Raw genomic sequence first — 12,840 nt, 5'->3', positions numbered from 1 at the left:
CTGGGGTGCATGCAGGGCTGGACACCCCCCCGCCCCCCGGACAAGCTGCTCATGGCTCTGTCCTGTGCCCTGCCTTGCCCCAGCTAACCAGCGCCTGCCCCATCCCCACTCCCTCCCCTCACTGCGGGTGCCTTGATTTGCCTCCCGATGCTGTTTCCCCCACAGCAGACATACCAGCCTGACATTGGTCTCCAAGCTGCCTGGCTGCATATCGGCAATCGGATCGGTATTGGCCGAAATGGCTCCTTTAAAATAGGCCATCGGTATCAGCCTAAAAAATCTCTATCGGTACAACCCTAGTATGCTCCAAGTCTAGGACTGAATTTCAGATTCAAAACTTCCATTCCTGCCCCGCCTGCCAGAACACATTGCCACTAAAGCTGTCTCCAGTTTAGACAGTGGATAAAGTTGTTTTTTTTTCCAGAATTACAACTAACGTCTTATGAATTATGATGAAGAATGTTTTGCATTTGAAAGCCTAACTTTATTCCAACCATGCAGCTGGTGCAATAAAAGATATTACCCCCCCCAAAAAGTCCTTGACTCTTGCATAGTTCCTGGACCATCACAGCTACAACATTACTCTAACACTACTAAGTAATCTCTATTGGACAAACTCATTTTTAGGGGTGCACTGATAGAGATTTTTGGGGCCAATATCGATAGCCGATTTTTAAGGAGGCATATCAGATTATATTGATCTGATTTCTGATAGACAGTTCAGCAGCTTGAAGAGCAGTGTCCAGCTGGTAAGTCTGTTGTGGTGGAAGGGGAGGAGGAAAGGGGCATGGAGGGAGCTGATCCAAGCCCCTGAGGGAGGGAGAGAGGGAGGGAGGGAGGGAGTGGGGCTGGGGCAGGTGCTGCCCAGCCAGAGTGGGGTGGGGCGGAGTGTGGGACAGAGCTGCGGCTCAATCAGGGGGTGTAGGGAGGCACGGGTGCCTCTGGCCGTTGAACATAACCAAGGAGGGCATGGGGTGGGAGGCAAGTGCTCCTGGATCTGTGTGGGGCAGGATGTGCTGCCACTGCAGGCTGGGGCCAGGAACTGCACCGGGTTCTTCCCAGCAGGGGCTGGGCTGGGCTGCACTCAGGGCAGGCAGTGGTGGTACTGGAAGGCGGACTACAGGGGGGAACTGCAGCCACCCCAAAATTCGCAGCAGCCCCACAACCCCCACTCCCAGTGCTGCCACCCACCCTGCCCCGAGAGCAGCCCACTGCCTCTCTGCCCCCATCAGGAAGAGCCCTGCACAGCCCCGGCCCCAGCCTGCAGCTGCAGCCCTCTGAGGTGTGCAGAGATCTGGGGGCACATGCCCCTCGTGCCCTTCTGGGGTGTGTGCAGTGGTGGGAGCCACACCCCCTCCCCTTCCTGTTTGAACCAGTCACAGCTCTGTTCCGCGCCTGCTCTGGTTGGGCAATGCCCACCCCAGTTCCACTCACTCCCTCACCCTTGATCTGCCGCCCGCCCGACACACACCCCCCACTTCCCTCCCCACTCGTCTTCCACCACAACAGATTTACCAGCTGCATGCAGCTCTCCAAGCTGCCAGGCTGTGCTACTCACTGCCTCCATGCTGCGCTGTGGCTGCGTGCATGCCCGCAGCATTTATTGGCCACATCAGGCCAATTTGATACAGTCAATTTTCTTCATATTGTGCCGATCTGATATCGGACTGATGTATTGGTGCACCTCTACTCATTTTCTCTATACCTAACACAATCTGACCCTAGGCACTACAGCAACGTTAAAACATTAAACAATAAATCCCCTCCCCCACTCCAGCCTATTACTATATACATCATGCTTGGAACATCACTCAATCCGCAGCTAATGCAAAATGCTACTATCATCCTGCTTGGTACTATGAATATATTATACACATTTCCAGAGACTGCACATTGCAGAAGCAATCCCAAGGGAATATTTGTCAGTCTACACTGAAAGGAAGTGAAAGGAAATCATACTAGATTCTACGCGTTTCAGGTGCAGTTCTCCATACCAAGACTGATTTATAAATTCATTGAGGATCTGGATCTTGCCTACATGATAGACTGCCTAACTCCCAAAGTATCACCAAGGCAATTAAAATTAGTTGGGGTTCTTTCCTTCCCAAAATAATTTTAATCATATACTATAAAGACAGTTTAGATGTTAGACTTCATTCACTGATCAACCAGAGTCCTAGTCTGTTGGACCTTTAGGACACAGTTTAAACCTTTTGTCTTTTATTTGTTTTTTGCCTACCTCTGTATTATGGGCTTATGGTTTAATAAGTCTTCCAATAATGATGTTAATCACAATTTACATGAGATCCATATGTTGTTGTCAGTGTTCAGGGTTTCTCTAACCCAGGGACGGGCAATTGGTTCAGCTGGCGAGTCACTTAAGTTTTGGTGAGGTGTTCAGGGTCACACAAAATCTTTCAGAAGATATCATTTTAACAAATTATATATAAAAAAAAAATCATATACTAAAAGGCAAACATCTATTTTAACATATTTTAATTTTATTTTTAAAAATTGTTTGTATTCTGGTTTGGTTTTTTTGAGTACTGCATATAAAGGCAATTGCCTAAAATAGAGTATTACTTTTTTATATTGGGGGGGTATGGGGTGGGGAGAGGGTGTGAGCACGTTGGGGGGCCGCCCACATGCTAAGTCCCAGGAGCCAGCCAGGGGTGAAAGAAGGAAGGGAGGGGGAGCAGGGGGCATGTGAAGTAGAGCTCTCCTGGGTAATGCAATGCAGGTTTAGGTACAGTATGCTCCCTCCCCCCATCTGGCCCACAGCTGCCCCTGCAATGCATTGCATGAGGCCGAGTCCCACCCACTCCCACTTGGGGCAGTCTGCATCGCCAATGGCACTGCCCCAGCCAGCATGTAGAGCTTCCCAGAGGGGCTGCTCCTGCTGCTGCTGCAGCCGCCCAGGTACTGCTTGGCTGCCCCCCAACTCCAGTGGCAGCTGCTCCTCCTCCTGCATGCCGGGCACCATATGTCCAGCCAGGCAGGGGGGAAGCTGCAGTCAGGCAGCTCCAGCTCCTGCTCCACTGCCCAGCCACCTTCCAACCACTCTGCTTGCCTGTCACAATGAGCAGCCATCTGTGGACAGGTGAGTGGGTGGAAGGGAAGCCTGCCAAGAAGCTGTACATGCTGACCAGGGCTGCAGCTGGGGCCAGGTGTGGGCAGGAGCATGACATGTCCTGTCCCAGGCAGGAGTAGGTGGGGCTTGGCCCCATGTGAAGGCTGTGGGGGAAGCTGCGGGCCAGATACAATCAACTGGCAGGCCAGATCCAGCCCACAGACCATATTTTGCCCACCCCTGCTCTAACCATTCCAACTAACTTCAAGTCTGACAAGAGCTAGGCCAATGCTGAGCACCTTTGAAAATTCTGACCTGATCAAGAATAACTCGCATTCAAAAGCTTTTCTAAACTTTATTCCAACTATGCAGTTGGTCCAATAAAAGATATCACCCCCCAAAAATCCTAGCCCTTTTTTTTTCTTTAAAAACAGTTCAGAATCCATGAGTATTTTTTTTTCATCTTTAAGGTATTTAAAAGCAATTAATTTATTTTTGCATACGAGTAAATTAGTAGGAAAAACACTAGTTAACAGCTAGGTATTAAGAGATTTTATATAAAGCTAAAACAAGGCAGAAATTAAGTGGCTTGTTTAATGTCAGAAGCAAAAAATGGCAGAGTTTGGACTAGGATGTTGGCTACTATGGCTATAGCAAACTTTATGTAACTTTGGTAAAATTCACTGGAAGTTGTTCTCCTGAATCCAGTGTGCCAGGTCAAAGCAGTATTATTGCTAGGCTCTAGAAAAAAGTCTCACTGAATTATCATAAGAATGGTAACCATACTGCTGATGGTAGGAGATGTAAATCAGAGAATTTCAGGGTTCAGACAAATACAGATGTTCAGCTTCCACCAGAAGAATATCCATTCTCTTGGTGGAAACCAAAAGCATACATTCATTTTTTTTCTCCTGGGCCAAAAATGGTGGTTCCAGGAGGAAAAAAGTTGATTCCAACCAGGGAGAAGTTGGTTCTGGGAGAGTTTCTCCTGGGAGAACGAACTTTTGCACACTTTTTCCTGGCTTAACTCCTCCTGGAAACTAGCAGGAGTAGAGCTGGGGTTCCCATGCCTCCTTTAGACCAGGGCCCCCTAAGCCCTGGGTGGGAGCAGTCACTCCCATGCCTTCTCTAAAATCTGGTCAATAATCACCATGGTCTGGAGAAGGCTGGTAGGGGGAAGAGGGGAGCAGTCACCAGCTTCTCCCTGCCAGCTCCTCACGCTTCACGGATTCTGGTATGAGAAACAGACAGGAGGCTTTGTCACATTACTCTGATCACTTGGGTCCTGGGCACTGGAAGCCAAACAGAGGCTCCAGCATTGCAAATCCCCTGCCTACTTTTCACACTGAAGTCCCCCAAAACAGACGTGGCCTAGGGTCTTCGACTTGCTGCTCCCCTCCCATCCTGGACTTTGGTAGGGAATAGAAGCAGCAACCATTGCTACCCAAGTTCCCCAGTTTTGGGAAGAAGTGAGTGGCTCTGCCAGTCCTGCTGGCTTCCCCTTGCCACATACGCTGCCCAGCTGGGTGGTGAGGCAACAATTAAAAGAGCCAGGGGGGCTGTGAAGCAGGCTCTGGGAGAGCTTTCCCAAGCCTGGTTCCTGGCCCCAGTGGCTTTTAAATCACCACCCAACTGGCTGGCAAAGGCAGCAAGGGGAACCAGGAGAGCTAGGAACAAGGCGTGGGGAACCCAGGGAGGCATGGGAAAGTACCCACCCACTCCTCACACCAGAGTCCCAGATGTGTGAAGCATGGGGGCTTTGCATGGGGCTCAGCCCCAGTGCCTAGGAGTATTTGTTAGAAATTTCCACCTGTAGAAATGAACATCTGTTCAAGGCCAGTAATGTTGGACAGCCCCCTCCCCCTTCCCAGCGTGAACAGTGAATTAAATCAGCTAGCAAAAAGCAGAACGCCATTGTTCATTTTCCCTTGTAAGTTCAAAATCTGTTTGCATTACTTCATATAACTATGTTGCAAAAGATAAGAGAAAAGCATTATGTCGAATGTGCCTGAAGAGGAAAACTGCACTTACTCTGGACTGCAGTTCAATTTCCTAAGGTCTGAATTCAAATTAGGCACAGGAGCTGGAACTGGAGTAATGGGCAAAATATTCCTGTCCTGAATAAGGTTTACAGGTCTTAAGCTTTCTGGCTGCTGAGAATGTTGTAGATTTAATCCTCCCAAGGAGGAAGACAGCTGGTTCATGCCAGGATACTGCTGAGGGGGAACAAAAAACACAAGAAACATTGCAAATGAATAAAGCTGCTCTAATATCCTGTTTAACAAATGTAATCTTAATTCATTGCATTATTCGTTGACATCTATGAAAAATACAGAACTAGTTAATATTGCTGTCTGGATGCACAGCCACTTGTATTGAAGTAATTTAAAAATATTAAACAAACTGGACAACTGGGTGCTAAAATACTAATGCATATTGCTTTAAAAGAAATTCAATTTATACTGTGAGATCTACACAAAAGACAGAAACTTGTATAGGAAAGCATAAACCTCATTTTCATGGTAGAGTGACTTCAAAGACAGAGGAAACCATCTCACACTAAAAAAAATGATGGGATATTTCCTCCTCAAAAGGTCTTACAATACCCAAATGCAGAATATCACCCCCCCCAACTGTTTTCAAGTCTCAAGGAGACAGGTAACGCAGTCTATTTCCCCTCTCTAATGCAGGGTAAACATGAAACTTTGTGTTTTCATGCCTTGGCCTTGTCTCTCTATTATTTAGTAAATGGTAACGTCAAATTAATAGTTGTAAGATCTCTTTCACTTTACATAAGGGGTCGGCAACCCCCGGCACACGTGCCAAGCATGGCATGCAAGGTCATTTTGCTCAGCATGCCATGGCCAGCCCCGGCTCTGGGTAGCTGCTGCCAGCGATGGAGCCTGGGCTGCTCCCAGCAGGGTTTGCAGCATCCCAGCTGCCTGCTGGAAACAGCCCATGCTCCCGGCTGGCAGCAGCTCCCCAGAGCCAGAGCTGGCTGCAGACAGGAGGCTCCAAACAGCTGTGATGCAGCTACCCAGAGCCGAGGCCGGCTGCAGCCGGGGCCAGTGTGTGCACCTTGGGGTGGGCTGTGCTGCCCTGCTGTCTGCCCTGAGGTGCGTGCGCAGTTGCCACCAGCATGGAGCTGATGCCAGAGCTGTGGAGCCCAGCGCAGCTGTTTGCAGCTTGTCTGCTGCTTGCTGCAGCTGACCAGAGCCCAAGCTGGCTACAAACGGCTGCACCAGGCTCCGGAGCCCAGTCACCAGCTCTGTGCCAGGAGCAGGGGAGAGACTGGGGCTGCGCTGCCTCAGGCCCCTCCCCCACCACTGGCTCTGAGGCGTGCACGTGCCAGTACAGAGCTGATGCCGGGGCTCCGGAGCCCGACGCAGCTGTCTGCAGCCTCCCAGCTGCAGCCGGCCCCAGGTCTGTGTAGCTGCTGCCAGCCGGGACCCCAGGCTGCTCCCAGGAGGCAGCTGGGACACTGCAAGCCTTGCTGGGAGGAGCCCGGGCTCCAACAGCTACCCAGAGCCAGGGCTGGGGGGCAAGGGGCACAAGTAGGGCAACCTGCCATGTACCCCCTGCCCTAATTTTTTTTTTCTGGCATGCCAGCACTCTGGCACCTTCCAAGGTAAGCACTGTGGTGTTTTTCGGCACTCCAGCCAAAAAACATTGCCTACCCCTGCTTTAGATATTCAAACTAGAGGGGGGGGGTTTAAATTGAAATTTGTTTTAATGTCATTACACAAAACCACCTGGAGTCCTATACCATAACGCACTCAGTATAGAGAAGATTGCAAAACTGCTTTAAAAAAATCTTTTTGGCTGAAGTCTGACTTTCCAGGTATAGATCAAACTATGAAATCAACAAGGAAGGCTTAACAGAGCAATGCTTTTATGCATTCCTCAGTAATGAATATTGGTAAAATATCTAATTGATATGAATGGTTCTTACATCTGAAAACTGTTCCAATAAATTTAAAATAATCTTGTGAACTATACCATAGGCACATAAAATATAAGCTTCAAAAAAAGACTGAAAGATAAACAAGTAATTTGTGAATTAAAAAGATCTTACCTGTGAATATTGCTGAAACCCAGAATGATGGCCTGGGTTTGTGGGCTGCATAGCGGAAGTAGGTGGTGCTGAATTCTGATAACCAGGTTGAAGAGCTGGGTATCCATAACCAAAGGGCTTAGAAGTCTTTGACGTTGGGGGAACAGAGGGAGCAGGAGCTGGACTACTTGTTATAGAACGTGTCTCTTTAAAAAAAGACATGTTTATTACCTTTAAGTACACTAAGAAAATGTCCAGCTGCTGCTGAATAATAAAACTTAATTATAAAGAAACAACGCCAAATGTCTTTACACTGGCCAAATATGTATAACACCACAATAGTAAGAAATATTTATATCCTGTTATCAGCAACCAGGGGATAACCTTGGCCTTACCATACAGCAGAGCTGTTCAACTGGTGGCCAGTGGGCTGCAAGCAGCCCACTTGACCCATCGCCTTGGCTACAATGCAAATGGTGTCTTTGGGCTCCTCTCCCTGCATCTGCACCATGGGCTGGGGCATTGTGACAGTGCAGGGAGGGTGCGCGTGTGTGCGTGTATGTGTGCACGTGTATATAATGCTGGCTGGGGGAGTCACCAGTGCCTGGTGTAGCAGAGAGGCAAGGGAAGGAGACACAAGTGCATGGTGCAGCAAGGGGGCAGAGAACCGTCTGGCAGGCGTGCTGTGGGTATGTGGTACAGTAGGGGAGCCTGCACATGTGCGCAGTGTAGCAGTGAAGGGGGAACAGGCACACAGCCCATGGTGGTAAAGATGTCATGGGAATGTGGCAGGAGTGTGTGGCCCACAGGGACTGTGGCTTGCCTTGGTGTAGACTGCAGGGTATGCAGGCCCTGCTGGTGCTGTCCGTGTGGCATGAAGCCCCTAGCTGCTTAAAAGTTGCAAAGCCCTGCTATAGATGACTAACATTTTCTGTAATCTTATTTAGTGTAATGTGATTATCATCTAATCAGAACAACTTCATGTAATTTTATATTTGGTTCCTTTTAACAGAAAAAGATAGGAATAAAAATGTTATTGGTTACAATGCAAGAAACAAAAAGACCATAATTATATTTTTTTTCTCCAATACATTTTTTGCTCCTGACCCTTGCCAGCCTTGCATCAAAATCTACTAACCCTCAAGCTCCCTCTGGCTTACCTATGACAATATTACAGAATTTTATTAAAAGCACATATGGTCTCCCTTGAATCAGTGCAAGTCCTGCCTGTATATTTTAAAGCACAATTTGGCCCTAACTGTTTTAAAAGGTTAAACTGTAAATAAAACATAGTTCCCAATTCAGATGGCCTGTTATAGGGGACAAAGCGAGGTAGCTTGGACAAGAGATTTAAACACCGCTTAGGTTACAAGTGCAGGTTATATCTCTGTAGGTCTCAGATAAGGGAAAAATGCTGTTTTGAAACTTGTACATTTCAAGTTTTTAATGGGTGTCCCCCTTGCCCCAAAAAGTTCTAAAACCATGGTCTCTCACTGGGGAACCAAGGCAGGAAAGACTACCTGAAGTAGAAGCACAGCAGAGAGAAGAAGTTAGCTGCATTGGCCTAAGTCAGGTACACGGCATAGCAGTGCAAGCAATGTGCAAAACCCCGCCTGGTAAAAATCTAGAGCTGGTCTGGGTAGCCAAGAAAGTGGATGAGACCAGACAAGTTTCAAGCTGACTCTCAAATTCCCTCAAGAAGCAAGTGGTAGAAATTTTAAAGTAGTTAGTCTTTCCAGGCTAGTAAATAGAGTACAGTACACTGAAACCACATTTTATCTTACCCTCTATACCTTGAGGTAGACCGTGTAAGAGAAATTATATCAGCTTTACACTAGATTAGTGGCGCCCAAACTTTTCTCCCCATGGGCCAGACGAATGGTGCCAAGTTGGTCTTTGGACTGGATCTGGTCCACGGACCTGATGTGGTATACAGAGCCAGTCTGGCAGTGGCCCAATACAGTGGCACAAGGCTTGGGAGTGGGGGAGCAACAGCAGTGTTAATTGTCATCACTCCCATGCCAAATTTCTGAACCCATGAGGAGCTCTCCAACCTGGATGGTTGAGCCCCTTGACTAGACAGATGCTTCCCCTACTGGAGGAATCCTGAGCTGTGGGTTTAAGCAAGCTACTGAAACCATATTATGAGGTCAGAACAATGAAAACAATATAGTGAAGCCCAGGATTAATTCAATTACTAATGAAAATCCTAAATAAAAATGTGCCTATGTTAATGATTTAGCACCCTTGGTTTTCAGATGAGTGGCAGGGTCACAGAAAGAATCTTTTAAGACCCTCAGGAAACTACCAGCAAGACTATCTGAGACTGGCCTGGACATTCCCGATATTTTTTAGAGCGCAAAAGCCTTAATACTTTGTCTTCCTTATATATGATAGAAAAATCAGAAAAAGACAAATATTATCTAACTCTGTACCACAAGTCTAATCTTTGCCATCTTAAACTCTCCGTATAGGTGCCAATGAGCAACTTTACATATGTTCTTGGCATGGGCGACTGGTGCCTCCTGAGTCTGGGGGGGGGCACCAGATCTTTGCTGGGGAGCGGGGCCCCTAGCAGCCAATCATCGACCGGGGGGTGGGGTGGTAGTAGTGATCACTGAACCCAGAACCACCAGAAGTGAAACCAGAAATGCACTTACAGTTTCGTGTCTGGTGCTTCTAGGTGGTGCACATGCACCCGTGGCAGGGGCGTTTTAACTAGGGCTCATTCAAGAAGCTTTAGTAAAAAGCACTCCCGTCATCATTTTGAGGCATGGGAATGGCTGAATACATGAGACAGTGAGGCTGCTGGAGTGTGCTAATTAGTACGCTCCAGCAGACTCTGTTAATAAAGTGTGTTCCAATGTGCCTGTAATTACAACATGTCGGAGCAGGTGTCCCGTACATCTACAGGCACCCAATATTACCAAATGTGATGTGAACACACATGCCTGTTAGGATTTGGAACAGTACCAACTCTTTTCACACACAGTATTTAAAAGTCAACAGAAATTGATGGGGGTCACTAATGACTTGGCTTGGAATTCAACGGATAAAAACTTTCAGCTTTTTTGGTCAGACTAAGAATAATATTTTTAGAACAAGAAAGAAAAATGGTGGTGGTGGGAGGAAGGTTGTTTTTCTGTCTGTTGCTTTGTAACAACAGGAAACAAGAGGCAGTTTTAGCTGTCTTCAACTGAAATATTAGACAATTAAGAACATGATTTGTCTCAAACAAAACAAGATTCTTCTCCAGTGTCATGACAGTTAAATTATGATTTGTAGGACAGACAAGTTTTATTATACAGCTCCTCTAATCTTAACTGTAATAAAGATAAAAAGTAAATTAAAAAGCAAGATACTTTGGTGAATTAAATTTTAATAACTTGTCCCAATATTCTATACTCATTCCTTTTTCCCTTGTTGCCAGTTACTCTTTAGTGTTTCTAAGAGGTTTTTTTTTTTTAAAACAAAAGTTTAAAAGACAAATTTGAAAATTAGCATGCAGCAAATCTCTTACCTGGAAAGCCACCTCCTTCAAGGGCATCATAATTGTTAGGAACGGGAGAGGCACTGCTAGTAGTGGAAGAGCTGTCAATAGCTATAAGTAAACATAAGAACATTTGCAACGTTAAGCATTTGCAAGTTCCTGAGAGAAAAGGGGTTTTAAAATAAATATTAGAGAGATCCTGAAAAAAACCCACTGCCTATAAGTTACAGAAAAACAAAATTACTGAAAAAACACAGATTATACAAACACAGCCATTTTTTACACTAAAAATCATAGAAAAAGAAAAGCATGGATAAGGACAAAGAACAATTAAAAATGATTTCTTGTTTCCATGAGGATTTTATGAACATCCATTTCTAATTGTAATCAAGCAACTTAAAAATCATTTTTAAATGCTCAGTTGACTTATTCCTACCTGCTGAATAACGCAAAATTCCCTTCATCTTCAAATGAGAGCTTTGCCTGAGTTGGGAGTTTCAGATAAGACCAGTTAAGTAGTGACTTGTTCTAAAATTTCAAAGAACATGTCCCTCCTTTGTTGGAGAGAGTTCATCTTGTTTTACTGTTAGATGCAAAAGTCCTACCGAACATTTCTTGGAGGCAGATGGACAAGCCAAAAAGGCTCACTTAAATTAACTAATAAAACACTTCAAGCACTTTTCTTTGTACTGAGTGAGCAGACTACTTATACTTTTCACCACGCAATACATGTTTGCTTTTTAACAGAATATCTGGATTATAACATAGCATAGATACTCATTTTGAAAAGAAAGTCTTAAAAACATTTCTGTTGATGCAATTTCATACACCTTTGCCACATGAAAGAGACCACAAAAGAAGAAAGTAGGTACACCTGCTCTTTGAAAACAATTTTGGCTTCTGATTCTGGGTTTTGAATTTTTATATCTTAATTACTATAGGTCACAAACAACAGGAAGAACGTATAAGAGTTCAACAACAAAACAACAGTAAAAACCTATGTACAACTCCTGCGGGTGGGGCAAGCGGCATGGAAATCCTTAAGAGATTCCTCTGCTACTACCTTACCTAAACTCTACATTCTTTACAACTCATCCCTCCTTGCAAAACCAAGTGGTTTTAAGGAAGCGCTTTAATGAAGAGAGGATGGTGGCTTTGAAAACTCATGAGGGAGAAAGCATTCCTTGCATAGGGATGCCTTGAAAACTTCTGTGAGAACTTTATTAATAACATTACCACTATTGTAAATATTATTTTGACATTCCAGTTACAGTTATTTATATAAACATTTTTTACCTGGGATACAAAATAAGGCTGAAATTCAACATTCAAAATTAGTCACTTTGAGTGGTGAAATTTTAGTTCATATATATTTAAAATTTAAGCAGATTATTTTAAAAATAGTGTTAGTTCTCAGATTATTTTTAAATTAAGCATATATACATTCCTTTGTGCTTGTAAGAGAACGTAACAATTATATCTCTCTCCTTATCAAGTTCTGCCTTTTTTCCTACTATTTACTACTTTGTCCTCCAGCTTGGGATGTAGTACAACTCTGTCAAGTTCACTTAACATACGGATGGACAAAATACAGCACGCGGGCCAGATCCAGCCCACCAGACAATTCTATCCAGACTGTGGGGCCCTTAAAAATTTTACAAAAATTAGTATTTATCTGGCCCTGGCCAAAGTAAAATGACAGGAATCAGGGGCAGCAGGACCTAGGGGAAGCCATGGCAGGCCTCTGGAACAGAAGGGCCCACCCAGCCCTGCCCCCCTAGCCAGAAGCCCCTTCCTAGCAGAGGCTTCTGGCCCAGGACCATGGGGCTGTTCCCACCAATGTGGGAAATTCAGGTAAGCGTGGGGGGTAGGGGAGAACTGTGGATGACAGCCCCAGTCCTTAGGGCTGGGCCAGCTCCTGCTGAGTCCCACGGTCCGGCCATGCAGCCAGGAGCGTGTGGGCACTTGGGAGCCAGCAACAGCCGGAATCCTTTCGCCCAGACAAGCGACTGTGGGGCGCATGGGGTTGGGGCTGTGCATGCTGGTCTCCTCCTGACTGTAGGGCTGGGGCGGGGGCCTGGGAGCGAGTGGGGGCCTGGGAGAGGGGGGACGAGACCGCTGCTCCCCCAGCCCTGTTCACTGTAGGTGGCGGTGGTACCGAGTGCCAGTCAAAGGGGATGGAGAGGCAAGGGTCCCCCCGCCCCGGGAGATGGGGCAGGCTGGTGG

General features: G+C 46.2%; 1 protein-coding gene across 1 annotated transcript in view; it reads right to left on the bottom strand.

Annotated features, from left to right (window-relative positions):
* The window catches only part of SEC24B (SEC24 homolog B, COPII coat complex component), a 97,915-nt gene that overhangs the window by 54,867 nt on the left and 30,208 nt on the right, over window positions 1–12,840 (bottom strand). The window contains exons 5-7 of the mRNA XM_006031254.2: window positions 10,645–10,725; window positions 7,146–7,330; window positions 5,102–5,286 (exon numbers count right to left, since the gene is read on the bottom strand). Coding sequence (XP_006031316.1) covers window positions 5,102–5,286; window positions 7,146–7,330; window positions 10,645–10,725 — 451 coding nt within the window. The remainder of the gene's footprint in view (window positions 1–5,101; window positions 5,287–7,145; window positions 7,331–10,644; window positions 10,726–12,840) is intronic.

Source organism: Alligator sinensis, unplaced genomic scaffold, assembly GCF_000455745.1.
Source record: "Alligator sinensis unplaced genomic scaffold, ASM45574v1 scaffold66_2, whole genome shotgun sequence".
In the NCBI taxonomy this organism is placed as follows: Eukaryota; Metazoa; Chordata; order Crocodylia; family Alligatoridae; genus Alligator; species Alligator sinensis.
The sequence above is the reverse complement of the archived record's forward strand: the minus strand, read 5'-3'. Positions and strand labels throughout refer to the sequence as shown.